General features: G+C 42.1%; 1 protein-coding gene and 1 pseudogene across 6 annotated transcripts in view; both read right to left on the bottom strand.

Moving 5' to 3' along the window:
- The window catches only part of IGF2BP2 (insulin like growth factor 2 mRNA binding protein 2), a 162,379-nt gene that overhangs the window by 2,349 nt on the left and 133,993 nt on the right, over positions 1–26,037 (bottom strand). For 3 of the 6 annotated variants that reach the window (XM_023526007.1, XM_011382111.2, XM_023526013.1), the window contains 8 exons: positions 21,606–21,728; positions 21,094–21,229; positions 18,647–18,775; positions 8,449–8,517; positions 7,418–7,534; positions 4,413–4,487; positions 2,793–2,924; positions 914–1,027 (listed from right to left, as the gene is read on the bottom strand). In XM_023526007.1, coding sequence (XP_023381775.1) covers positions 914–1,027; positions 2,793–2,924; positions 4,413–4,487; positions 7,418–7,534; positions 8,449–8,517; positions 18,647–18,775; positions 21,094–21,229; positions 21,606–21,728 — 895 coding nt within the window. The other 3 variants (XR_002778216.1, XM_011382119.2, XM_023526010.1) reach the window with 3 other exon arrangements.
- On the bottom strand, positions 15,488–15,605 carry LOC111734260 (annotated as a pseudogene).

The following is a 26,037-nucleotide window of genomic DNA, read 5'->3' as shown; positions in this document are numbered from 1 at the left end:
CACCTCCCCGTAGTGCTCTCCCTGCAGGGAGACCCCTGCAGACTGAACTAAGGAGCCCGGCAGCTCAGACGCTCTCCCAGGGCATTGGAGGAGCTGGGATGTGGGAGCAGCAGAGGTGGGTGGGGCCAGGAGTCTGACTGTAGGAATTGCAAAGTTAAGGGGCCCTGGGAAGCAGCAGCACAGCAGGTGCTTCCTGCCCCCGCCCGACAGTCAGGTCTCCAAGCAAAGGCACAGCCTTGGAGAACAAGCTGACTGCTCACACAAACCTTCAACGTAAGCTTAGACTGACTACACACTGGTTCAGAACAAGGACTAGGATTGCTCTCTCCCCAAACCCAACCAACAAAAAAAAGCATCAAAAAGAACGAGGCCACATGACGCCGAGTCACTGGGCCTCCTGAATTAAAGCAGCGCCTGTGTGGAGGCCCTGTGTCCTGATGGGGCGTGTCATGGTGAGATGGACGTGGTGAGAAGAGAGACGTGAGGGTCTCCTGTGATGAGCATTTAACCGCTAACAGTGAGACTTCTGGCCCTCAGGCTGGTTCTCAGGGGCTGGCTGGGGAACTCTGCGAGTGGGCCCTTGCCTGGTATGTGGCTCCCAGCATAGGAAGACTGCAACTGAGGCCTGAGTAGGAGGGCGAATTTAGAGTTTCAGGGGGCTTGAAATGTGTTGGACTTGACTCCAAAGTCCTATACTCTTCCTCAAGCTCCTCTAGCGTGTCTGGGGACAGCGGTGGTGACATGTGGAACAATTTGCCCTGTCTGCAGGCAGTGCCTGAAGAGCCAGTTTCCACGGGTGTGTGGGTTGGGTGGCAGGGTATGTGTGCAAGGCCTGTGGCCTCCTGACAGGCCGCCAATAGCTTAGAAACTGAAGAGATTGGCAAGAGAAACCAGACCCTCATAGCACAAGTACCTGGCTAGCAAAGAAATGCCCAATTATTCTGACGATCACTTCCTCATTTTCATCTGGCGTTTGGTCACGAGGCACGATGACTTCTGCACTGGTTAAGTTCTGCAGTTCATTCACCTGTGAAGGGAGAAAAGTGGGCTCAGGAGGAAGTGGGAGAAGGGAGTGGTGGAGGGCAAGGAGGCCGGAAGCTGCTCACCTTTCCTTCAATCTAGGACATCTTTCGGTGCTTCCCTGCCCCCGGTCAAATGGGGCTGTGCTGGTTTGGGCCATGGGAGGCTCAATGCCAGAGAGGGAGTCAAGCGCTTGACTCCATGAAGCCGCTTTTGGGGCTGAATTCTTATTCTGGAGTTCCTACCAATGCCATTCCTACCAATGCCGTTCCTGCATGTGCTCACGGTATCACTGCAGAGACCCCAGGCCTGCCCATGATCCAGAGGTGAAAGTCACTGCTGAATATGCTCTCCTGGGTGCTGACCATGAGCCGACACTGCCTCTCGCCCGACTCACCAAAGTAAACTTTCTAATCAGTCCCTGATCCATTCCCTGCTCTTCATTTTCATTCCTGTTGCTGCGCCTTGCTTATGAGGTTAACCTACTCTTGGGTTATCTTTTCTCCCTGCTATTCCTAGGCCCAGCCCACCTCCTCCATGAAGCCTCCAGCCCATGCCGATCTTCCCTTATCCAAACCCCATTTTCTGCACTCTGGTACTCCTGCTCACCTGCCTCAACAAGGCTGTATTTCCCAAGGGTTCATGGCCCGGCTCCTGCCCTGGCATAGTGCTGAGCACGCATGTGGGGCTGACAGTCTGGCAGGTGCACAGAATTCAGTGACTGGTTCTAAGATTACCAGATAGGACACTGAAGTGTTCAGGATTCCACTCCCCCATGGACCATTTGCTTCCTTTTGCCTTCTACACTCCAGGTTGCCTGGAGCTTGCTGTGTGTGCCCTGTGATGCTGACCACATTCCTGGATACAGGGAATAATATGCACACTCTGTGACTTGATTCTTTTACATAAAGGGGACTCATATCTAGAACTTGGCTTTGATCTCTCTGTAAGAGTTTCTATGTAAAGAAAATAGCAAACACGCACACAACTCTAGAGAACGCTCCCCACCCCCACCCCACCCCCAATTCCTGCCACTCAACACTGCCACTTCGCCAGCATGCACAGATCTACTGGGACTTCTCAGGGTCATATTCCTGCCAGGTGGGTAAATCATGTTCTAGAACACACCTGGGTCTGACAGACAACCGCTCATTCCTACAGGCTTCAGAGTTAATCCTCTGATGCTTTTCAAATTACACTGTGGTACTTCTACCTTCACGTTGATTATTTTTAGAGAAACTATTTCCTTTTCACCCACCACCTTGTTGGGAAACTAGGTCCCCCGTAGCAAGCAGATGGCCAAGTTTGGGAAACTGCCAGAAGACAGAATCTGCTAGGAGGAAGTTAGGGCCTCTGCGGGCATTTCTCAGGAGAGTCTGAAGAACAGAAGAGCGTGCCAGATCCCAGACCCTGAGGGCTGCCAGAGAAGACAATGGGTGGTCTGCCAAGTACTTGGGTATACTTAGGGTGGGACCATACTCCCTATGTTTTCCCGCTACTATGTGTGGATATAAAGGGGGCAGGAGGCAGCGTCCCTGTGTCCTGGGAGTGGAGACCACGTCCCAGCATGGAGCTGAGAGACTGTCCCTGGGGGCAGGACCCTGGTGTTTTGGGCACACACTGAGCTCTAGGCAGCACCATGAATTTGGGGCCCTCAGCTCTGGAGTGATGCTAATTACATTTCTGTTCTTGAAGAGACAATGGGTTCTGAGGGAAGTCAGGCCGGGCAAGGAATCAGCCCTGGAAATGAAACCAGCTCAGAGCAAACTTACGGTTTTGCCGCCCTTGCCAATCACCCGGCCAGCTGTGGAAGAGGGCACTCTGATGTGGGCTTCCAGCTTCACCTCTTCTTTGGGGTTAAAGAAGTTTTCTTCTTTCAGTTTCCCAAAGATCCGCCCCTGGGCCTGAGAGAGCAAGATGTGACTGGTGACTCGCAGCGTTCAGTCCACCCGCTTCAGCAGTGTTGCTTCTGGAATTTCTGAGCCCAGCAACTGCACACCCCAGCCCCAAACTCACTGGGGCCAGACACAGGGAAGCCGTGCACCCTGCTTCGGCCTGGAGGGCTCTGCTCCTGCCACATCCAGTGACTGCACTGTGCAAAATGTGTACAGGCCTGCTTGTGTCTTCACGGTGTGCACACAATCACCTCCTTTAGGAAGCTTTCTATTTTAGGTTGGGGGTGGCAGTGAGGGGGCAGAACCAAATGTCATTTCTGTATTTCTAGCACCTATCAACGTTTGGTTGCTTGAATGAATTTGTTCAGGGAATTCTTAATTTCTTTCCACCATGACCCGTTAGACCTGGTTATTACAGGATGGAGGTGAGGATAGTAGTGATGGGATTTGATGAGCCTGACCTTGCTTTATAATGTTTGACTCTGAAGCCAGTATAGCCAAGAGGTGATTGTTCTCTAAAAAAAATTTTAAAAACTTGAAAATTTTGACATAATGCTAAATACCTAAAATTCACCATTTTAAAGACTACACTTATATGGTTTTTAGTATATTCACTGTGTTGTACAACCACCACCAACATCCAGAACATCTCCTTCTCTTCCCCGCAAATAAAAGCCCCTATTAGCAGCGAGTCCCAATTCCTCCCTACCCCCAACCCCTGGCAACCACCGTTCTACTTTCTGGCTCTGTATTTGCCTTTTCTGGACTTTTCATGTAAATGGAATCATTTAATATATTTTTTTGCTGTCTGCTTTCTTTCACTGAGCATAATGTGTTTTAGGTTCATCCATGTTGTAGCGTGTATCAGTTTCATTCCTTTTAATGGCTGAATAATATCTGATCATATGGATAGACCACATTTTGTTTATCCATTCATAAGTTGAAGGGTTACTGGTCTTGAACGGTTCTACATGTTTTAGTTTTGTCTTCTCAAATTTTAAATATTTTTAATGATAAGGATTATATACTTTTATAAATAAATGTTTCTGACTTTTAGAAAACTCAACTTATAATTTTCCTAGGGGAGAAAAAAAGGCACAAAGAAAACAATGCACCCCCACCACACCATGCTATTTCCCCTTATACCCCATGTTTAGACCCCCATAGCTTGAAGGGTGGATGAGACTAAATGAGTCTGAAACATCCATTCTCAAAACCATAGCTAAAGGATCAGCGATTCCAGAGGAGGTGTCATTTGAACAGGGCACCATGAGACAATCTACTTCTCCAAGGGAGAAAAGGGAAGGAGGGCTCCAAGCAGCGGAAATAACCTGGCGGTGGGAAGACGAGGGAAGTCTGACACCAGTGAGCAGCTGCAGGATAGGAAATGCAGGCCGGGCCTCTGAAGTAGAGCCCTGAACATGCCTCTGAGGTGGCTGCAACTGCTGAAAGGCCTTCGGCTACCCCACACGCACTGCCCTGTCCCCGGGCACTGACCTTGAACTGGGCTTCAGGTGGTCCGGTGATGATGACCATCCTTTCGCTGACATCCGGGCCTTCCGCCGGGGCAATCTGTAGTTCACAAGGAAAGGGGAATGGTGCTGCTTGGCTGCTACCCCCCCATTTCTTGTCTTAGCACCTGGTACTTTGTTTGACCTCTGCTGCCTCCACTCGGGGGCTTAGGACATCATGACCGCAGCGCCCGGTATCTGATTTGGGTCTTTGGCCACCCAGAGAGAGTTGGTAACAGGTCAGTAGTTATTGCCTGTTACTGCCTGTCCCTGCCCTGAGCTCCAGCAGGGACTGGCTGCCTTTTATCAAGGGAGTCAAGAGCTCTAGGAAAGGGAGATGCAGGCTGTGCCAACCTGCCCAGGGCCCAGAGGGAAGGAAAAGCTAGTCCACAGAGGCCTTAACTTGGAGCCAGCCTGCATGAAAGGTAACCCTGGTTCTAATTCTCAGCTCTCAGAGGCAGGCAGTCGGCTGCAAGTGACAGTTGAGCTAGAACAGGTACAGTTAGGAGAAGGGCTAAAAGGCTAATTCATAATTCATGTTGACCAAATTAGTTCTGCTGTCCACTTCGTGATGATCATGGCTGCCTTGTTCAGATTCTAAAAGAAACCCCCGACCTCTCTGAGAACCCTATTATATGACTGAAGCAAATGGGACTCAGAGAGGTGAGGTGGCTGCCGAGATCACAGGGTGAGCCAGGGCTAGAGCAAGTTCAGGAATTAGGTGTCCCCGGCTGGCCCTGTTGACTGAATTTTGTGTGGCATTCTGAAGCCTGCTGACCAGATGCTGTGCAGGAAAAGTGAACGATGGGAGCTCAGCTCTTGCCTGGAACCAAAGTGCCTCTTGGGGTGCACCATTCCGGACCTCAGCTCTGCCCACCCCTTCCAGCACTCTGCTGCCACATATTAGTTAGTGTAAAGCTCTCGCCCTGCCCTGGAGGCCTCAAGCGTGCCCCTGGTTGTGGTCCCTGAAGACTGGCAAAGCAGGAGCGGGGCTTCTCTGCAGTTGGTGAGATCATCTTGCTTCAGAGACAGAGGCTTTCAGAAACCTGTCAGGATAAAGGGAATCTAGCAAACGCCAGGTCAATTTTAAAAAGTAGGAAATTTCTCTTGTATATACTTGGCTTCCCTGGTTTTCTTTCAAGCTCTTTTTTACTGCTCTGGATAGAGGCAGAGGCTAAGGAAGGAGCAGTCTGTTGGCCCAGCATAACAAACATCTGCACATTACTAGGCTGCAGAGCCCGTTCATCCCCCTGGCCCAGCCCTGCTGTCTTCACCCATCACAGGGGTCATCAGCAAAGTGATGCACCACAATTCAACCTTGCTGGGAAATAATGGGATTAAGGGGAAGCTGTGGGGCAAAGCCCAAGGAATTGATCTCTCTAGCCTCATTTTCCTAAGGGCCTGCTGGGAATGATTCTGGTATAGCACTCAGGTTGCTATGGTGGAAAAAAACAGGACCAGAAATAGGGTAACCCAGTCAAATCTCGGCTCTCACACTCTAGCTTTGTGGCCTTTGTCAAATTACTAAAAGTCTCTGGGCCCCGGTTCCTTATGGGTAATGGTAAATAGAGAGCTCTTGTGGCAGTTAGCCCCAACAGGTGCTCACATCCTACAGGTCGGCAGAATTTACACCTAAGAGCCAGTCCTGCCACCTGTGTGCCTAGGCTGCGTCTCTGTACCTCTCTAAGTCTTCCTTAGGGGAGAAAGGATTTGATGAGATGATCCCTCAAGTCCTTTTTAGTTGAAATAGTCTCATGCTATCTCCTGCAGGGCATCTCAGACCACAGGACTGAAAACTGGGAGAGGCCCTCGGGGTACAGCCAGCCCTGTGGTCTTCCGCACCTTACCTGTCCACCATGGGGGCAGGACCAGCAAGGCCTGAGCCAGGGTCTCACCTGCAACGAGCCTGTTTGGTGCAAAGGCCCCCGTGTGCTCCACAACTGTCCCCCCACACCTCAGGGCTCTCATCCAGTCTATCCACTTTGCAGGTGAGATAAATGAGGCCTGGAAGGGGAAATGATTTACCTAAATAAAATTTTTTTATGTTCTCACTGCAATCCTTGTTCTGTGCTACTCAGAATGTCTTGTGTTTGTTTTTTCTCCAGCATGCTTGCTGTGGGAGAAATTCCAGCTCTTGGGGAGAAAGTCTAAGCGTTCTTTCTCTCCAAGTCATGAGACTTCTCGTTCGGAATTCCGGGTTGTCCCATGGTAGCAAATCATTTTACGTAACAACGGAAACTCTGTTTCTGAAGTGTGTTTCACGAGGCTTGGGACGTGCTCAGCATTCTGCCCGTGAGTCAGAGCTGATAGCTGTGCTTGGAGCGGGCCCAGGGTCGAATAATCCTTCCCTTTCAGCTTCTCTGACGATCCTTCGCATTGTGCTGGAGGAGGCAGGATGTGGGTATGTAGCTGCAGCTATGTCTGAACTCAACAACCATTCCCATAAATCAAGGGGCCTTCCTTCCTGAGCCTCTCAGTGCAGGCCCAGAACTTTGTATCAGGTTATGTCACCAGCTTTTGTTCACCTATGGGTTTATCATCCATTGGTTTTCAAAGAATTTTTCATTCAAACTACTTTTTCAAAGTTTCATGGTGTTTAAGCGAAGACTAAAGAAATCAAAGTGCTGATAACTGCTAAGTGTAAACCATTATTCCACTCAAGTCCACTCCCTTAGTTTAGGAAAAAACCTCAGGCTTTCTTAGGTTTATATTCTTGAGGAGGACAATGGTAACCCAGAAAGGACTGGGGTGACTTATTTCTTATTAATATTTTTTCTTATTTGGTTGTTAATTGAACAAAAAAGCAATAAGAGAGTTAAAGAGCAGAACGGATGGGAATGGGCCTGGAGGCTAATTTTTTAGATCCTGTGAAATTTTGTCCCTGGATGGCACAGGAGTTGCCTGGGACTGACGGAAGGTCTGAGGGGCTTGGGATGGGGAGGGGGGGGCGGAAGAGGGTGGGATACAGGTGGCTGCTGAGAGCAGCTTTACCTTGATGGAGGCCCCAGCAAATCTAGCCAGCTGTTTAATGTGTGCCCCCTTCTTCCCGATGATCGCCCCCACAGCCTGGGTTGGGATGAAGAGATTCACAATCTCCTGCTCTGGATACTGGAAAGCCAAGACAAGAAAGAAAGCATCATTCCCACTGGGATTATTCCTTCAGGAAGTTACCGAGCATCTACTCTGAGCCACATGGTAGGGTGGCCCCATGACCAAGTAAATGCCAGAATGGTGCACGGATTCCTCTGTGGCCTAGGGCTCTGCAGGTGGGAAGCTTGAAGAATGAACCTGAACACAGGCAAGCACAACACAGCAATCAAAATGCAAAGTCCTCTTGAGTGTCTCCAAATTTGATGGATACAGAAAGCTGTCCGTTCACAGGTTTTCTGTCCATACAAATGTGATATGTGTTTCTCCTGTATCTTGATCAAAGAAAGCAATACAGTTATTAAATGTACCAAGCCCAAGCACAAGGCTTGGAGGCACTTTGTCAGAGGAAATGGAAAGCTGTCCCATCCGCCTTATAGCCAGGAATGGCGCTTTCTCTGGAGTGCTGCCATATTCAAAACAAGACAGGGACTAAACGTGCCCTGGCCAGGCCACATGGTGACAGCCCCGAGAGCCCTGGGTACAGCCTCCAGGGATCTTGGTATAGGTGTCTGTGGAAATGGCATGACCTCATTTACTAGACTTTGTTTAAAGGTCTTTGGAAACTGTTCGTTAAGCCAACACCACCTCCTGCTTTGACCTGCTGATTGTGTACGTGCACCAGATTCCTGCCACCTGCAGGATTGTAAGCATTGGCGGGGCTGTTGAACGGGACAGCATCAGCCTTCTAGTGCACCTGAGCACTGGCAAGTGGTGTGCTTATGCCTGGTGATGTGTCACTCTGAGGATGACCTGGAACCATAGGACCCGGCACTCAACACGGTGAACGTCCACTCGTTAGTCCACCAAGGACTACACGGTGCCAGCCACAGGACGGAAAAGCGGCGCATGGGGCCGAACTGAGGGACACTTACGGAGTGATGATGCGGGAACGGGCTGAACTGGTGAGGGGGGTACAAGCTGGAGAAGTATCCGGAGTGGGTCTGTGGCATGAGAGAAACAGTCAGTCAGTGGGTGCCCTCAGGGACGCTCAGCAAACTCAGGGCACACGCTATGCAGGCCCTCTGCACCATCACCTGTCCCCACTGTCACGTCCACATATCTGTCCCTCTGCAGCTCAGATCTCTGCTCCACTTTCCCCTCGGAGCACTGGGCTGGACTGAACGTTTAGCATTTCTAGTTGAGCCATGCTTCAGGCTCCTAGGAACTTACCATGAGAGTGAGTACGTGCGCGCACACAGACACACACACACACACACACACACACACACACACTCACACATTCTCTCGCTCGCTCTCTCAACCTGCCCTCAGTCAGAGAAGCAGGGCCAGTGGCTTCTATTTTCTGGGGAATTATGAATAGTGGATTAAAAGGAACAGAGAGTGCTAGAACATATCCAAGAGATATAAAGAACAAACAAGTATGTTCCTGGCAAGTCAAATCAGTGAGCTCCATCAGAGCATTTCAGAAGAACTAGAGATTGAGAATGGAGAAACTGAGAGATTGAGAAGAGAGAAAGGAAACAAATGAATAAATACATTTTGTGTGAGTGTGAGGCAGATGTGGAAAAGCTATTAAGAAAATTACATTTAAAAAGCAGCTGTTTTTTACTGAATACTGTGTACTAGGCACTGTGATAAATACTGTATATCTATTCAGAAACTCTTTTAATCCTCGTAATAGTCTTGTAAGACAGGAATAGTTCTGATTTTATATATTTGTATGGACATTAGTCAAAGTCAGGTTAGCTGTGCTTTACATAAGGCCAAGTAAACGCTGACGTGCCTACTACAGGAAAGGAGGTGAATGGCTCCGAGCACCAATCCCTGCAAGACGACCTCCCAGGAAGACATTCTAACAGTGGTCAGACCTGGATGAGGCTTGGGAGTTTGGGGACCTAGCTATCCTTAGTGGCCCCTTGAGCAAATCGCATGATGTCCTCCATCTCTTGAATCTCCAGCTGAACTCTTAACTCCTGATCACAAAATTACTCGTAGGGACAAAATAAAACCAATGGCCTTTTTGAGCTTGGAGAGAAGACTGGGCTCGGGGGAAGAGAGATGTGAACACCATGTCTCCGGCAGGTGTTCTCACCTGCGGGGACAGAAATCTGCTTATGAAAGGGGACCATTGCTGTATCCCAAGCCTTTGCTTTGATAACTTGGAAAGAGGCTGCGGTGACACCTCATGCCCACAAGAGGGGGCTATGAGACCAGAGTTCTCTTGGCAACCTCTAGTTTTGAAAGAAAGGTAAGAACAGGTTTGGCTCTCTTGGTCCTGCCTCTTTCTTGAAGAGCATCAGCTCCAGACCCCTCTCTGTGCACGTCCCTGTTCTGGGGGCTGTCCTAGGCCATGGAGGGTGGGGTTAGAATTCCCACTGGTTTTCTGCTCAGACAAAGCTCTACATTGGGGAAAGGATGCTTCTGCCTTCCTCTCCTCCGGACAGCCTCTCCTTTAGGCCCTCATAGCAGAAATAATTCTTTTGAATTGTAATTTGCCTTTTCCTCACAAAAACTCACGAGGCCTATGGTACAGAGGCCACAGTGTGGCTGCTATTTTGGGTTTAAATACTTCCAACATAAACACTGTATTAAATTTTGATCTACCACTTGGGTTAGGGGACAGAATTTGCTGTGAAAAGAAAAAGAACATATTCCCCATTCCCTTTTATATTCATGAGTTACTACACCTGGAAAATTGTTGTGTGGAAAGAAGCGTGAACTCAGCAACAGGGAGCTCCTTTCTGTCTGAGGCTCTGCCGTTGGCCTTTGTGTACATATGTTGGCTTTTGGAGTCAGAAGACTCAGAAGACCTGAGTCCAGATCACTAGCTTTGTACAGGTTGGAATAATGCAGCCTTCTGAGCCTCATCCAGAAATGGATTAAAATATCCAGATCTTATAATATTGTGAGGGTTCATTCAATTGTCCATTCGTTCACACAAAAAATATTTGATCATCTACTATGTGTGAAGCACTGTTCTAGGTGCTGAGGACACAGCTATTAAGACATAAAAGGTCACTGCCACAATGGGTCTTACATTCTATTCAAGTGCCGAAAAAGAAATGAATAGGAGGATGTGAGGAAGGGTTGCTGTGGAGCTGAGGGGTGGGACGGCAACCTTAGCTGGAGGGGTCCGGGAAGAGTCTTGGAGGAGGTGACCTCTGCTTTAGGACCCAAAGAGGAGACGGAACCCCATGCAAGGCATCAGAGAGAGAACATTCTAAGCAAAGTTCTTAGAGGTCTAGAGCTGGGAAAGGAGTTGACCTGTTTGAAAAACAGAAAGGAGGCCAGTATAGGGAAAGCACATGAGAGTAGAGCAAGAAATGATGGGGAGTCGGGCAGTGCGAGATCACACAGGACCTTGAGGGCCTTGGTGTGGACATGGATCTGAGCTTAAGTACAATGTATACTTCCTAAGGATGTGACATGGCATTCGATGAGGTCACAAGAATGGAAGAAATCTATCATCGGGCATTATGTGGCTGAATTAATGAGTGTTACATGAGTACTTATTCATAATGAAATGTGTGGCTTAATGGGCACACTTTCGGTTTCCTGTCTCAAGCTGACATGTCTACAGCCTCAGATGGAAGGAGACTTTCAGTGCTCAGTCACAATGATCAGGAAAGTAACCAGTCAATGATTTGAATAAATGTCCTCTTTACTGGGAAAGCAGGTTGTGGCCACCTGACAAACCAAGGCCCCAGGGAGGAGGGGGTCAGTGTGGAACCCTGACCCCAATATGGCCATTGAGCTCACTGCCTTAGTTTGAGGGTCCCCAACTATTTTATGAGAGAGAAACTACTTTATTTTTTGAATGTTTCAAAAGCATTATGACAGGAGGGGGAGAGAAGGCGTTATGGTGAAGGTGCCCTGCCGGGGGTACCCCACCCCCTGCCAACAGAGAGGCAGCAAGGGGGATTATTATTACTCATGGTTCATTTCAAATTCTGAGTTTGAGGGGAACTGGTGTCTGCTTTTCCTCTATGCTTGACTGTGCTGGGGAGTAGGTAAAGCAGTATATATCAGATGCACTGGTGAACATTAAAAGAGGAATTATAAACCACTGGGCCTGCTTTTCCTGGAAGAACTGCAGGATCCTTTTTTTGAAGCTCTTACAATATGACCATTTCATACATGATTTATGTGCTATTCTGCAGCATGTAGAAGTCAGGGGGTGGGAAGAGTGAGGGGTGGGTAAGGGGCAGTGGAGAGGGCAAGGATCAGGCATACAAATTATCTTAAATATTTAAATAGCATTAGTATGATGATAGAGGGATGCCATGTTGCAAAGAGGGCAGGTGTTCACTGTAGGAACCAGGGATGTGGACATGGGCTGGGGAGGGGCCGCAGACTTGGCCAGAAGGGTCACTGTCATGGGCAGGGCCTTTCAAGATTCAGAAGATGCACTATTCTACCCCAGCTTATCAAAGTATGTCCTTACAGCCCTGCTTACCCACCTCTGTGTGCTCTCTTGAGGTGGCCTCCAGAGCTGGCAGGGACCAGAAATTGGTAAGCTAGGAAGAGGGAGGGCCAAGATTTGAGCGCAGAACTCTCTCTCTGAAGCCCAAGGTTCTTAACCACTGTACCCAACACTGCCCACATCTGGAACATTCTAAATTCACTGGTTCATGTGAGGCCCACTGTCCATGTTATGAAAAAGCTCTAATATGTCCTCCGTTGAGTTTATTTAAATACAGAGATGGGCAATTAAAATTCATTAGATACATATAGAGAATCAGCAGCATGAATCGGGGGAGAAAGGCAAGCAAATAACCCCAGGTAATTAATTCAGGAAAGAGGGAGAGCTTTTTTTAAAAAGTCTGCTTGATTTCTTAGTGAGATTCAAGAGGACAGTATTGTAACACATGAGTAGACTGCTATGAGAAAAGCTCAGAGAACTAGCTTGATCTTGGAAATTAAAAACACGATCAATGAAGTTAAAACTCAATAGAAATGAGAGTTTGGACACAGTAGGTGAATGGACACTCCTGAAAGGCCAATTGGTGCATTAGCAGATTAACTCATGCAAAACAAAAAAGAGGGAATCAGAGAGACATGAAAAGTAGAGTGAGAAGATCTACCATCCATGAAGTGGGAACTCCAGAAGGAGAAAATGAAGTGGCGGGAAGAGAAGCTATACTAAAATTAATACAGAAGCAAAAGATTTTCCCGAGCCAAAGAAAAATTTGAATCTTAAGATTAAGGGGCTCAGATTCGGATTGTTAAATCCCAAGGGTGAAGGCAAAACACTACCAAAGGCAAAAATATCTTATAGATAGAAGGAAAAAAGTTACTTACAAATGAAAGAATCAGGCTGGTAGCACCCTTAACCTGAAAAATGGGATGCTAGAAGTAATGTTTTCAGAGCTCTAAAGGAGCTATGAGCCTAGCGTTGCTGGATAACCAGCTGAATTTCCATTCATGTGTGAGGGGAAAAGAAAGGCATTTTCAGATACAGAAATTATACTACTTATGTATTAATTCCTGAAAAAAGTTGTCTGAGAAAGTACTCCAGATAAACAAAAAAACCCAAATAACTCAAAAAATGAGAACACAAGAAATTGTCTTCAGTGAGCAAAGAAACTGGTAAAAGTTTTGTTGATTTTAAATAACTGTGGATTATGAGATTGTATATTCATTAAGAAAAAAAGCTTAATAACTTGGACTAAAATTCCAGATTATTTTTAAAGTAATATGACCAAAGTGCCTTAAACAAAATCTGTTAGTAATAAAGTACTTCACAAAACCATAATCATAGCAGGAGAACAGTAAACTGCTTTCAAAATTTCATGTCGTACAGATAAAAAAATTATATAGAGAATATAAGCCACCAATGAGAAGCCTGATTTTACAGCTGTAAACCCAATGCTGAGCCCATCAGAAAAGATGCCTCCTTCCAAATGCCCAGGACTTTTAAAAACTGATCATGCATGAGCAAAAGCCACAAAAACCGGGATGCTCTAATAACATCTTCTGCATACACAGCACAGAAAATAATTGCAAGATTTTAAAAAAAGGCCTTAACTACTTAAAAATTAAAATTTAAAAAACCCTAGCAAATTTGATTAAGAAAAAAAAGAAAACACGAATAGACAATGTTAGGAATTAAAAGAGATATAACCACAAGTTTGTAGAGATTTAAAAGGCAATGGTCTGTTTCGTACAATATTATGCCAATACATATAAAAAGAGAGATGAATACTTTTACAGGAAAACAGAAATCAACAAAACTTTGTACAAGCCAAAAACTTGTAAGAAAATGAAAAGCTTATAAATGATCTTTCTCCAAACAAGTGCTAGGCCCAGGTGTTTCACAGAGTTGTCTTAACAAATCTTTAAGGAACAGAAAATTTCTATACTTTAATTTTCCTAAGCATAGTAAAAGTTAGTCATCTTTCCAATTCATTCTACAGTTAAAACTGTCAAAGAAAATATATAAATATAATAATTGAAGTGTAGACAAAAAGATGAAAAAATGGAATAGAATCCAGAATGACTAAGTAGGAATTTAGTGTATGACAAAGCTGACATTTCAAACTGAGTGATAAAATGGTGCATTACTCAATACATGATTTTGGGAAAACCGGCTACCCATTTGGGAAAAAGAAGTCAGATCCCTATCTTAAAATATAAGTCAAAATAAATTTCCTATGAATTATAGATATAAATATAAACAATACCCAAAACCCAGCAACTAAAAATTACTATAAGAAAACGTAGGGAGAATATTTTTACGGTCTTGGATGTTATGTTATGTTTTGCTGCTTCTTTAGCATAACATCAAAGGCAAGAAATCCACAGAGGGAAATATCACTGATTTAACTACCTTAATTCTTAAAATTTCTGCATCAATTCTATTGAAAGGAAATCTATGAAAATTTAAATTGTATATGCCTTTTGATGCAGAATTCCAATCTTAGAGAATTTACTCTCAGATATACTCACACATTCGTGCAAAGACTTACATAGAAGGATATTCATTTTGACACTATTTGTAGTAGAGAAAACCTGGTAAACAACCCAAATGTCTAATAATAGTGTGCTGGTTAGAAAAATTATAGTAAATTCATATAATGGAATCTTATGTAGCCATGAAAGAGAATTAGGTCTAGCTATGGAAAATGTCCATAATAAGTTTGAAAAGAAACAACTTGTAATTCACTGTGTATGGCATGATTCTGTTTGTATTTTTGAATAATATGATTGTATATGTGCTGAGAAAACATTTTTAAAATGTGTAAACATAACTGCTATAATTCTGGAGAGTGGTTATTGGGTAAAATTTGGGTAAGAGAATGAAGGCTGAAGGGAAATGTTTACATTTTACTTCACACAATAGTTTGTTCAAAATATAGGTTTTAAATTATTATGATACAAGACACCACAAATAAAGCAAAGAGAACTGAGAAGCTGGTGGAAAACATTTACAACATGACAAATAGTTAACAGCCTTAATATATAATCAGCTTTTACAAATAATTAAGAAAAAGATGGAAAATAATGGTGATGATAGTAGCTAAGATTTATATAGCAACTACTATGTGAAGGCTTTAACTTATCTAATAACCTTACAACAGCCCTACAATATATGTACTATTAATACCCTCATCTTATAGATAGGGACATCGAGATGCAAAAAGGTTAAGTTAAAAATAGGAAGTAATAGGGCAGAGATTCAAATGCAGGCAGTTTGGCACAGGCAGTTTGGCTCCAGAACCTACACTGCTTCTCAATAGACAATGGGCAAAGGATACAGAAATACAGTTCATTAGAGAGGGGAAAATGGCTAAAAAATTCATTAGTGTTGAGTCTCATGAAACAAAAGAAATGTATATTTAATTTTAATTTTAATTTTTAAAAAAATTTTTTAGGCAAGGCAACCCTTGGTTGACCTCACAGATTGCAAGGACCTTGTCAGCTTACGATCCTTTATTTTTTTATTTTTTACACCTGCTGCACCTGGTCTTCCTAGGTGGTCTCCCATCCAAGTACTAACCAGGCCCAACCCTGCTTAGCTTCTGAGATCAGACGGGATCGTCTTGTTCAGCATGGTATGGCCGTAGACAAGAAATATATATTTTAAAGTATCAGACTGTGTTATTACAATTTGAATAATTACACTGGTAGTGATAATATGGGGGAAAAAAAATCCCTGTCACACAGTCTTGGTGACAAGAAAAAGTAGTAAATCTTTATGCATCAAAATTTACGTATTATGTATCAATATTTATATAGTTTATGATTATATATTATATATAAAATGTATACATTCTTTGGCTCAGCAATTCTATATCGAGAAATTTATCCCGAGTAAATAACTGGATAAGAGAGCCAAGATGTATATATAAGGATTTCCACTGTAGAGTGAAAATTTGGATCATATATTTAATATACATAACATAAATTATATATATACACACACTCATATACCTGAATACATTGATCACTTCTAGATTAAAATAACCTAGCACTTTCCACATTCCTGTATTATTTGCTTCTAAATACTAGGCATGTATTACTTTTATAACCAGAAAATAATAAAAAATGATAGTTTTCATATATACACAAATGCATTATAAATTTTAGAGGTTAGAGACCAATCTACACATGTGCGAGCCAGCTATAAGGAGGTAGACGGACTTCCTGAGCTTTTAGTGCCAAGAGCAAAAGGACTAGTGTTTCGTGATATATAAAAGCAAAACAAAACAAAAAATAAATAAATACCCTAGTTCCTAGAGATCCAAATGCCTACGTGACAGGAAAACAGTATTTTATAAGTCTTTAAAGTATGACCATCACCCCACACTACCGAGTCCTTCTATGGAGGCCTGGGCCCACCAGGGAAGCCCATAAGCCTGCAGTGCAGACTCTGCAGGTAGGACTTTGGGGCCCTGTCCCAGGTCCTGCACAGGAGCGTAGTGATGGCCAGTTACCTCCATTCCTTGGCCCTGTGCTCTGCAGCTGACCCAGGGAGCTGTCTACAGGAGCCATACTGTTGTAGAGAGCTGAGGGAACTGTGTGCTCTGGATTAGAATCTAACCTTGATCTGCAGGATCAAGATCAGAACTATATGGCTTTTAGCTTAAAAATGAAATTTTATTTAAGATCTATTTTTAAAAAGAACAGGAAAATACATATTTTAGTAAAATGGTTATTCTACTGTTTCAGTAAAAATCTCAGATGTAAAGGAAGCTTTTTAACTGGTAAAACCGATTTTCAATTTTAGAAAAGATTCTGCAATCACATGAAAACTTTTCCTCTTGTTTTAGTTTAGATATCTATAAACTTTTTCTGTAAAGAGTCAAATAAATATTCTAGGCTTTGCAGGTCATAGAATTTCTATCGCATCTACTCAACTCTGCCAACATGGCAGGAAAGCAAATACACACTATGGAAACAAAGAGTCATAGCTATGTTCCAATAAAACTTTATTTACAAAATAAGTGGCTACATTTGGCCCATAGGCTGTAGTTTGCTGTCCCCTATTTTAGATTATCAATTTTAGAACTGTTCTGTTTTATACCATTTTCCCCACCATTTATGTTACTTAGATTGAGAGAGTGGCCTGGCTTTAGGTCACCTTTTGTAGGCAGTATATACAGTCTTTCTCCTAAGAAATGAGATGTGTCTCAGTGCCATTGAATTGTGTCAATCTTGGTCATTCTCAAATCTTACAGCAAAGATTGGGGGATGTGCACCTCTTGGAGCAGTTCTCGCTCCTTGGAGCAGCCACATGACTGTAACAGCTGCCACAATCCCTCCTGCCACATCTCCAGCTACACATACAAATGTACACCTTCTAACACACACACACACGGCTCAATATTGGGCCCTAGCCTCTAAGGGAAAATGGATATCACTCTAAAGAAATGGTATGAAGATTCAGAAGATCTATACATAAACAAGACTGCATGATGTGTATATTCTTGTGACTAAGGACGTAGGTATCAATTCATATCTGTATTTTGCTGGCAAAACAGCACAGTGGGTTCATCCTGTCTCTCTACATACAACCCCGAGAACTGGGAATTCTCTCACTGCAACATCTACACCAAAGACCACCTTTCAAAAGAAAGGAATGGCTAAAGTAAACTTCACTAACCTGATTCTTCCCATTTAAACAGTATAAACATTGGGGTAAGGAAATTTGCTTAAAAAATAAGCTGTATGTATGGAAAAGAATTAGAAATTAAAAGAAAAAAGCTGTCAAGTACCCTAAACCCCAACCTGGTAATGTACTGATCTCGAATAATGCTTATGGATGGGAACATTTCTTCTTCTGTTATTAATTATAATTCAAACAATAAATACTTATTGAGAACCTACTAAATCCCAGGCATTGTGCTAAAAATTTCAAAACAAATACTGTGTATTATTTTCTTTTAAAAATTACCTATTAATAAAACATTAAAAATAATAGGTGAGAATTTTATATATATATATACATATATAAATAAATGTATATAAATGTATACATCTCCAAGAGTCATCTAAGTACCCAAATGTTTTTTTTTGCCCCCTTTAATTCCCCCACTCCACTTCTACCCCTGACCTATGGATGTTGCCATTTCCTCTCAAGAACTGGATCTCTGAAGGTTGGGCGTCTCCTCCCACACACTCGTGGCGGGGGTCCTGGCACCCCTGGTGCACGCGGGGAGCCCGGCGAACCCGGGGATTGGTCCATGGCTCCACCTGGGACACGAACCCAGGACCTTCTGCGTGTAAAGCAGACGTGCTAACCATTACACTATGGAGCCGCCCCTCTCCAAATGTTTTAATAAATGAACAATACTCATGAAGATTATTTTTTGAGCTAACAAATCCTTTTTTATAATAAATAGGCTTCTAGTTAATGGCTTTGCTAATAGTTTCTTTCCTTCCTAGGTATGACATACATTATGTTTAAAAACACATATTTAGAGAGTGATTGAATAATGTTAATCTGTCCATTAGGAGGAAGTCCTAAGAAATGTTGGATTCATCCTACCATCACTATGAGTATGGCCTCCAAATTAAAGCTTTAGTTCCGATTCCACATAGCAGAGTCATACTGCTGCCTGGAGGTACCCAGAGCATGAGCAAATCTCTGAACGCTGAGCTACTTACAGCGAAAGGGTGGTAGGGGGGAGCGGGGGGAGCTCCTCGGGGCCCTGCTGGTGGAGGCAACACGGACAGTCCTGTTGAAAAGATGCCAAGTGCGCTGAGGTTCAACCCCGGGATCAGATTGGCTTGTTGCTGGGAACAGAAATGGAGAAAAAGATGAGGGGAAGAGACCAGAGAGTCCCAGCTTGCCTGGGTGAACCTCCATCTCATCTGGATGGCACCAGTTATCTCCTGATGAGCTCCACCCTAGCCCCGTGGACCTCTTCCCTACCCTGCTGCCAGGGTGGGCTCTCCAAACCTCAACCTGACCACGGAATTCCTTCAAAGCTTCTCTGCCACCCTTGGGAGTATCTACACATCTTAACACAGGAAATGAGGCTCTTCCTGGAGATGGCCACCTCATCAGCCTCTCTCCGGCCAACTCCTCACCTCCATCCTGCCCAACCTTACTCTTCTCTCACCTCTAGGTCCCTGTGCACTTTGTCTACTCTGAAAGGAATGTGCTTCTCTCCCTTCTCACCTGGCTAAGTCCTACTCATCTTATAGGTTTCGCCTGAGCTTAGGTGTCCCCTCATCCAGGAAGCCTTCTCTCACCCCAAAGGTCTCGGCTCAAATGCCCTTTCTGTGCTCTCCTAACAGTCTTATGTTTCCTTAAAATAGCAATCATCACATGGTATGTGGACCACCTGTGTATTTGCCTCTTCCCCTTTCATTTCCTTATGGACAGAGATTGTCTTAGTGTTGTATGCTCGGTGCCTGGTACATAGTAAGTACTCAATAAATATTTGTTGACTAGATAAGTTTAAAACATATTAGATTTATAGTTTTTTCTAACTCTATCCAAGACCAGACCCTTCACTAGGACGCCACATGTATAAACTCCATTATCCAGATTCGGGATGTTTCACTTTTGCTTTTTGACCATTTAGTTGCCAGCTTCGTGATCAAATCTCTTGCTTGTTTTACATTTAAACATGGGGATGCTCACATAAGCTAGAGTCAAGTTTTAACTACACAGCCCTTCAAAGGCAGAGAGATGTAGCCACCTGCCCTGGCCTATGTCCACTCTCCCCCTGCCCAAACACTAAACAGTTCTCTAACTTCCTGTTTTCTTATCTGTAGCTAGGGTCACCTAGTGAACTTGCCTTCTTTTAGAAAGTTTGGAAGAGTAGAGCTGGGATCCCTAACCTTTATCCCATTTGATATATAACATCTAGTAGTTTTGTTATTCATCTGTCAAGACATGACTTTGGTACAGACGTGAATGAATCCAAGTAAAATACTCAAGTGAGGATGTTTGGAGCCCCAGACTCTTTTGTAGCTTTTCTGGGTGTTTACAGAAAGGCATGTTTATCATAAGATGTCAAGAGCCCAAAAGAAGAAAAAGAAATCATTGGATGATACTTCCACAGACAAATACACACAAACGGGGAAAGAAGGTCACACTGGAGTCTTCTTATCATCATGTCCCATAATTACTGTGTGATGTGGGCTGCTAACGTGGGACATAGAGCAATAACTTGAGTAAGAGGGTACCGTGGAAACGCTGCAGTGAGGGAAAGGGGTTTAACTTACATTAGCTCTTTGTAAGCACTTATTTCTCTATGAAATGTTACCAGGTCTGGGATTTCCTTCAAGGTCATTCCAGGGAAATGGGAGGTAGAATGAAGGTTCAGATAAAATACAACAGGCCAAGAGGTGATAACTGCTGAAGCTACATTATGGAAATATGAGGGCTTATCATAGTCTCCTTTTCTCTTTTGTATATGTTACAAAATATATAGAGAAGTCATAGAAGTCATAATACTGCTCTAAGCTGAGCTTGGGCTTTGCCAAATATTGGACAAATATTTTTAAGATTTCTGATGCCAGACTGGTGTCTCTCCATTATAAAGTGGGAACTAGGTAGTAATAACAGGAAGGATAAACCCAAATCCGTCTATTAAAAGTATCAGAGCTAAGGAGGTTGATAATATTTATTGGGCAAGCTAAAAGAACAAGAGATGACAATCAGAAGTTAATTTTAAAGTATATATTTTTAAAATTGGAAAGTAAAAAAAACTCCCACTTTCTCAACATACCAGCTATTTTTTTACACGTAGCCTCTCAGTCACTTTGATCCATATTTTATATAACTGTAATCCCAGTTATATATACTTTCATATATTCTTTTCTCAATTAACATTATATCATAGGCAACTGAAGATCTTTTTAAAATCTTCAATGTTATGATTTTAATGGCTTCACATTATTTTGTCCAGTGCGTTCATCATAATTTACTAGTTGATTTCCTGATTATTTGAATGCCCTTGCCCTAAGAAGGCAGGAATAACTATATACCTGTTCTAAGGTGCTTCTTCACTTTCTGAATGATAGTTTTTCTTAGAGAGGCTTGGGTCCTGCCTGAAAACACATGTGAAAACCAGCAGAAGAAAGCATCAGGCACTTACATTAACAGCCAGCATATCGTTCTCAAAGGCCTCACGTAGCTTCTTCATAATCTCTATCTCAGCACTGGCACAGGCCTCAACTGTGCCCTTCACAGTGATGGTTCTTTCAGGGTTGTATATGCTCAAATCCTGCAAGCTGGCCACCAGGAAAAAGAGAAAAATTTCCTTTTTTCAAAAGGAAAAATAAATCTTGGAGAATCAAACATAAGTCTTGGAGAATCAAACATAAGTCTTGGTGGAGAAGGTGGGGAGAAGACTGGGTTTCCTTACCACACGCTGTGTACAGAATACCCGCCGCCTCATCTCAAACCTTCGTAGTGACTTAGATCATACCTGTAGTAAAAAATGTTTGACTGGTAACTATTTATGTACTTGTTTTGATGGTATTGGAGATAATTCTATCACTTATGATTACATTCCCATTTGAGAGAAAAGCAGATGAATGAGCAGAGCATGTCAGAATGCTCGAATTCTCCATCATTGGGCACAATTAATTTTAATGAGTGGCTTACGATGAGATTGTTATCTTGGTCCCTGTCTCATGTTCAATTTTCTTCAAATTTCTGCCTTCTTTTCCAATAAGTCTTCCAACCAAGCCATTGTGGGCCAAGATTTTCAGAGGAATCTCTTCAGCTCTAAAAAAGACAATCAACAATTTAACTTTTAAGATGGACACAGTAGTTGCCTCCCTAGAGCTATAACCCTATTTTTAATTACAAATAGAATAGAAGACATTTGTTCAGGTACCAAGTGGTCATGGGCTTTATGAGAAGCTGAGTCCCTCACTAATCCCAGTGCATAAATTAATGTAAGCCAATCCATGATAGTTATATTCCCTCATTGTGACTGGTTGGAAATAAGTCCATATGGCAGGTCTAGTCAATGAGGTATAAGGAGAAGTCTGTTGGGTGACTTTAGGAAGGTTTTCCTTGCTCTTGAAAAGGCACAAGGGATAATGACATTAGTCAGATGGCAGACTAGAAAACTTCAGGGCCTCTTACTCCCACAGAAACACTAAAGTAACAACAGACAGATTAGAATACCTCTCTGAGAACTCTAGAGATCAGCTGAGAAGCTACAGCACCCAGGCTATTATAAAACCAAGAAGAGATTCCAGAAAAAGGGGAAGAAAAACTGCAGTATCTGGCATGCCTATTCATGCTCATTCTCCTACACCAGATAGCAAGGGGCAACTGAGAAGCAATTCTCTACCCCAGGGATCCTCCCTTAAAAAATGAAACAAAAGACTAGACCACGAATCCAACATTTTGGCTTGTCTGGAGGCTGCCCGAGGGATTGTTTTCTGTCTTGCCTAACTTGGAGTGCTGACTAGACCGGCACCAGAGTTTGGAAGCTGCTGAAAACAGAGGTAAACAGTATCTAGGGCTGCAGTTCCACAATCAGAAGACAGGGGGTGAAAGAGATCAAAAAAGATTTGTGAGATCTAGAACCTGCAGCCAGGCTAATGAGTGAAGGAAGGTCTTCCCTCGAATGAAGCCAATATGTAAAAACCGTGAAAGGTAGTTTTTTAAAATGCCCAAATCCCAGCAAAAAAATTACAAGATACAAAAAAAACACGGAAATATGAACTAATCAAATAATCAAAATAAAACTCCAGAAGCTGACCCTAAAGAAATGCAGATCTATGAGCTATCTGAAAAAGAATTCAAAATAAATGTCATAAAGATACTCAATGACCTCAAAGAGGACACAGACAACTAAACAAAATCAGAAAAATGATGCATGAAAAAAAATGAGACGATCCATAGAGATGTAAACTATAAAAAACGACCTAACAGAAATAATAAAGCTGAAAAATACAATAACTGAACTGAAAAATTCATTTAAAAGGTTCAACAATAGACATGAACAGGCAGAAGAAAGAATCAACAGATGTCAAGACTGGTCATTTGAAATCATCAAGTCAGAGGATAAAAAAGAATGAAGAAAAGAAAGGCTAAGGGACTTATGGGACACTATCAAGTGGATCAACATACATATCATGGCAATCCACGAGGAGAAGAGAGAGAAGGGCCAGAGAGCTTATTTGAAGAAAGAACTACGGAAAACTTTCCAAATCTGAGGAAAGAAATGAACACATAGATTCAAGAAGCTCAAAAACTTCCAACTAGGATAAATCTAAAGAGAACCACACTGAGACACATTATAATCCAAGTGTCTAATTTAAAAAAAAAAAAAAGAAAGAAAGAAAAAGAAGAATCCTGAAAGCAGAAAAGAGAAAAGTGATTAGTAATATACCTAGGAGTTTCCATAATATTATTGATGGGTTGATACATTCCAACTGCTGACAGAAAAAACTGTCAACCAGGAAGACTATATCTGGCAAATGAAGGAGAAATTAAGACCTTCCCAGATAAACAAAGGTTGAGGGAGCTCATTACTGTTTGTCCTGCTCTAAAAGAATTGCTAAAGGGAATCCTTTAAGTTGAAATGAAAGGACAGTAGATAGCAACACAAAGCCACATGAAAATATAAGATTTGCTAATAAAAATAAACACAAATACAGTAACCTGCACTTTGTTAACTCTGATAAAAAAATTTAAATGATGAAAACAAAAATGATTAACTATGTTAATGGGTATATAATACATAAAGAATAATTTGTGACATCAATAACAAAGTAGAGGATGGAGTTGTAAAGGAGGAGAATTTTGAATGCAATTGAAGTTGTTATTTGTTTAAAATAGATCGCTATAATTTTAAGATGTCTATGTAACTGCAATGGTACCACAAAAAAACATCCAAAGAATATACACAAAAAGAAATGAAAGGAAATCAAAGCATATCACTTAAAAAAAAAAAAAGAAACCCAAACCAAAAACACAAAGGAGGGCAGTAAGAGAGGACAAGAGGGACAATAAAACTACAAGATGTATGGAAAACAAATAAACAAACTAGCAACTGTAAGCCCTTCCCTATTAGTATCTACTTTAAATGCTAAGGGATTAAACTTCCCAATCAAAAGACATAGACTGACTGAATGGATTTAAAAAACAAAATGGAAAATCTCAAATAAACAACTTTACAACTCAAGAAATTAGAAAAAGAATAAACTAAACCCAAAGCTAGCATGAGGATAGAAATAATAAAGATTAGAGAAGAAATAAGCAAAATAGAGAACAGAAAAAAAAATCAACGAAACTAAGAGTTACGGTTTTTTGGAAAAGATCAACTCTTAGCTAGATTAACTAAGAAAAAAGAGAAAACACTGAAATGTATAAAATCAGAAATGAAAGAGGGCATTACAACTGATGCCACAGAAATAAAAATGACTATAACAGAATACCATGAACGGTTACACACAAATTGGATAACCTAGAAGAAATGTATAAATTCCTAGAAACACAAAAACTACCAAGATTGAAACATGAGTAGAAAATATGAACAGACCAATGACAAGTAAGGAAATTGAATAAGAATAATCAAAAACCCCCCAACAAAGAAAAGCCCAGGACCAGATGGCTTCCCTGAAGGATTCTACCAAATGTTTAGAGAAGAAGGAATACCAATCTTTCTCCAACTCTTCCAAAAAACTGAAGAGGCCTGAATACTTCCAAGCTCATTCTATGAAGCCAGCTTTATTCTAATACCAAAGCCAAACAAAGACACCTCAACAAAACAAAAAACTACTGACCAATATCCCCGATGAGAATAGTGATGCAAAAATTCTTAACAAAATATTAGCAAACTGAATTTGAAAGCACATAGAAAGGAGTATACATTATGACCCAGTGGAATGTATTGCTGTAACGCAATGGTTCACCATATGAAAATCAATCAATATAATACACTACCTTAGCAATACATGGGACAAAACCCACATAATCACCTCAACTGACAGAAAAAGCACTTGATAAAATTTAACACCTTTTCATGATAAAAACACTCAACAATCTTGAAATAGAAGGGAAACTACATCAACATAATAAATGCGATTTGCGAAAAGCCGACAGTGGTCATATTCAATGGTGAAAGACTAAAACCTTTTCCTCTAAGATCAGGAAAAAGACAAAGATGCCTGCTCTTACCACTTCTATCCAACATAGTAGTGGAAGTCCTAGCCAGAGCAATAAGTTAAGGAAAAGAAAATAAAAGGCATCTAAATTGGAAAGGAAGAAGTAAAATTATCTCCATTCACATGATCTTCTTATATGTAAAAATCCCTAAAGATTCCACAAAAAGTTTACTATAACTAATAAACTAATTCAGTAATATCATGGGATATACAATCAACACACAAAAATCAGTTGTGTTTCTATACACTAAAATGAACAATCTTAAAAGTAAATTAAACAAATAATTCCATTTACAACAGCATTATAAAGAATAAAACATTTAGGAATAAACCTAACCAAGGAAGTACAAGACTTATACTCTGAAAACTACAAAACATTGCTGAAGGAAATTAAAGACAAAAGAAACCAATGGAAAGACATCCTACATTCATAGACTGGAAGACTTAATATTGTTTAGATGTTCATACTTCCCAAAGTGATCTCTGAATGCAATGCAATGCCTATCAAAATTCCAATAGCAGTTTTTGCAGAAATAGAAAAATTCATTATAAAATTTGTATGAAATCTCAAGGGACTCTGACTAGTCAAAACAATTTTGAAAAAGAGCAAAGTTGTAGGACTCACATTTCCCGATTTCAAAACATATTACACAAGGCTATATTAATCAAAACAGTGTGGTACTGGCATCAAGACAAATAAACCAAAGAAATAGAATCCTAGAAATAAACCCTCACATATATGGTTATCGACAAGGGTGCCAATGCTGCACAATGAGGAAAGGACAGTAGTCTCTTCAGTAAATAGTGTTGGGAAAACTGGATATCCACACATAAAAGAATGAGGCTAGACTCTTATTTTATACCATGTACAAAAATTAACTCAAAATAAATTAAAGACTTAAATGTAA

This window comes from Pteropus vampyrus, unplaced genomic scaffold, assembly GCF_000151845.1.
Source record: "Pteropus vampyrus isolate Shadow unplaced genomic scaffold, Pvam_2.0 Scaffold14, whole genome shotgun sequence".
Taxonomy (NCBI): Eukaryota; Metazoa; Chordata; class Mammalia; order Chiroptera; family Pteropodidae; genus Pteropus; species Pteropus vampyrus.
Note: the sequence above shows the minus strand (reverse complement) of the source record. Positions and strands in the feature narration are given on the sequence as shown.